The following is a 2,834-nucleotide window of genomic DNA, read 5'->3' as shown; positions in this document are numbered from 1 at the left end:
GACGTCGTTACAGCTATAGCTCACACCGAGGTTCCAACAAAAAGAAAATTAAAAGCCCGGCGTCACCTAATATCACTTTCCTCAAATGACACACCACCCTTGATCCTCAATCCAACGGTTGTTATGCATGCCTAGCGACCTGCAAAATTCCAACGGATTCGAGAGCCCATGTCGTCACTGATCTATCTCTAAGATGGAGTATCGTTCAAAAACTTGTTTTTTTTCCTGGCTCACTAATAATCCTAGTAAATGAGCTCTCCCTCGGTCCTCCTCCTCTTCCTTGTGGCCTACTAGTGTAGAGAAGACAGAAGAGCTTGCTCTCTCACTCCCCCCTTCTCTCTCACAAGTCACTAGCCTTCGCTGCAGCTGCCGCTGCCCTTTTTATTCTTATCTCCTCGCCCTCTCTTCACCTCCTTACCTGTTGTTTTCCTCCCTCCTCCCTTGACCCGTCGTCCCATGCTAAAGCCCAGGGTTAGGAGCTAGAGGTAATCTCTCCCTGTGGGTGTGTGTCTCTCTGCCCCCGGCCAAGCCGAGTGGGGGCAACCCATGGAAGCCATGGACGTCAAGTACAAGCCCCTCATGTTCCCCAACGGCGCCGCCGTCAAGAAGGTGAAGCCGGCGGCCGTGGCGCCGGCAGCGGGGGAGCCGCTGTACCGGGAGTGCCTCAAGAACCACGCCGCGAGCCTGGGCGGCCACGCCGTGGACGGCTGCGGGGAGTTCATGCCCTCGCCGGGGGCCAACCCCGCCGACACGACGTCGCTCAAGTGCGCGGCGTGCGGGTGCCACCGCAACTTCCACCGCCGGATGGTGGAGGGCTCCCCGCCGCCGCCCGCGCCGCTGGCGCTTCCGGCGCCGCCTGTGCTGCCCAGCGTGCTGCACGGCCAGCGGCACCGCGGCGGCGAGGAGACGCCCGATGACCGGCTCCCGGGGGCCGTCGACGACTCCGACTCCGACTCGGACGGCTCCGAGTACGACGAGGAGCGGTCGGTGTCCCCGCCGCCTCCGCCGCACCACGTGCCGGCGCCGGTGGCGCAGCAGCCGCCCCCGCCGCCGTACTTCCCGTCGGGGCCGCACATGCTGCTCTCGCTGGGCTCCGGCGCGCCGGGGGCCGCGGTGGCGGCCGCGGCGCAGAGGCTGCCCCCCGCCCAGCTGACGCCGTCGAGCGCGCCGCCCCCCGGGGGCGCGATGCCGAGGAAGCGGTTCCGCACCAAGTTCACCGCCGAGCAGAAGCAGCGGATGCAGGAGCTGTCGGAGCGGCTCGGGTGGCGGCTGCAGAAGCGCGACGAGGCCATCGTCGACGAGTGGTGCCGCGACATCGGCGTCGGCAAGGGCGTCTTCAAGGTCTGGATGCACAACAACAAGCACAACTTCCTGGGCGGCCACAGCGCCCGGCGCAGCGCCTCCTCCTCCGCCCCCGCCGGCCCCGGCGCCGGCGCGCCGCCCCTCCACGCCCCAACCGCCAACGCCGGCGCCGCCGCACCGTCATTCAACACGTCCGCCATCACCCCTCCCCCTCCCGTCCTCACCTCGTCACCGCCCTCCGCAAGCGGCTTCAACATCAACGGCGCCGCCTCCTCCGCCCCCACCGCCTCCGCCGGCCACCCGGACAACGTCAACGGAGCCTCGTCGCCGCAGTCCGCATAAACTAGAGAGAGAGAGGAGAGAGGGGAGGGAGAATGGAGAGAGAAAACATGTAGCTTAATTTCAGTGATCGTTTCTTTTTCTTTTTTTCCTTAGACTTTCCATCTAAGAAATTAACCCCAAGAAAGCATGCGCCGCCGCGCGCCATGCCTAGAAATCCAAGCTTCCTTCCCCTGTATGTCCTTGGGATCCGATGATGATGTTGATGCTGATTTAGGATTAGATTATCTCATCCTATTCCATCCCATCCCAACCAAAAGAGGCAGTAGCCTCCTTGGTTGTTGTTCTTGTCCTCTTTGATTGAGCTCATTCAAGAGCCGTGCTCGGAGGAGCAAAGCAGGGCGAGGGTTCTTGCTTCTAGACTCCTAGGATCCCATGCTGTTGTGCTGTGACATGTTGCGCCGAACGGAAGCAGCCTCCCGTCTTGCTCCTCCGAGCACTGTTCCTCCCATAAATTAATTGACTTGCTCTGTACTTGTGATTGCTAAATTAGGACTAGGATGGTGGCTAAGCCCATGATTAGCAGCCGCAGGGCAATTATTATAATACCTGCATGCATGATTTGGTACTAAGATTCTGTTAACGTCGCCAAACCTAAGCTAAGCTGAAGACACCTGTACTTGTTGCAATGCTCGCCGAGCTCCATACCAAGTACTACAGTACTGGTCACATCAGTAAGTGTAGTTCAGGGAATGGCCTCGTCTCCAACTCTTCCTAAGTCAGGCGGGCAGGCATTGAAGCCATGAAAAGTGCTCGCTTCGCAACAACTCTAGAGCCAAAAGCGCAGAGACGACGAGCCCAGGAGGCAGCCATCAGGTCGGGTCCGTCGTACAGTTTTAGGGACTGATCTGATGGGTTAGATAAGATCCAGAGCTGGGGCAGGGCAGGCAAGCGATTAGGCAGCGACGCTTTGCCCTAAGGATGTTTTAGCGCTAAAAAGGGCAAGTAAATGGCGGGCGCTGCTGGGCCTCGTACTGGCGGCACTGTGCGTGATGGGATGGAATATGAGGAGGGAGGCGATGCTTTTTGTCGCGCTGGGAGGGAGGGGCTCCAAAAGCTGCCGCCATTGACGCTGAAAAGGCCGCTCGGAGGCCATGGGGATGGGTCTCGGCTGGCCGGCCGGCCGTGACAAGCCAAATCATGCAGTGAGCTACTAGTAGCTGCCTCTGCGCTCGTGATGGCATTAGCCTAGG

General features: G+C 60.4%; 1 protein-coding gene across 1 annotated transcript; it reads left to right on the top strand.

The window, feature by feature from the left end:
• The first annotated feature begins 310 nt into the window (after positions 1-310).
• Positions 311-2,115, top strand: LOC112879321 (zinc-finger homeodomain protein 9-like). Its single transcript, XM_025943546.1, has one exon. It carries the CDS (start codon positions 547-549, stop codon positions 1,642-1,644), a length of 1,098 nt encoding a protein of 365 aa, XP_025799331.1. The 5' UTR covers positions 311-546; the 3' UTR covers positions 1,645-2,115.
• Positions 2,116-2,834: the final 719 nt, after the last annotated feature.

Source organism: Panicum hallii, chromosome 2 (genome assembly GCF_002211085.1).
Source record: "Panicum hallii strain FIL2 chromosome 2, PHallii_v3.1, whole genome shotgun sequence".
NCBI lineage: Eukaryota > Viridiplantae > Streptophyta > Magnoliopsida > Poales > Poaceae > Panicum > Panicum hallii.
This window is presented reverse-complemented; position numbering and strand designations above follow the sequence as displayed.

Excerpts from the sequence above, each read along its gene's own strand:
- LOC112879321 (XM_025943546.1), top strand. The coding sequence starts at position 547 with ATGGAAGCCATGGACGTCAAGTACAAGCCCCTCATGTTCCCCAACGGC.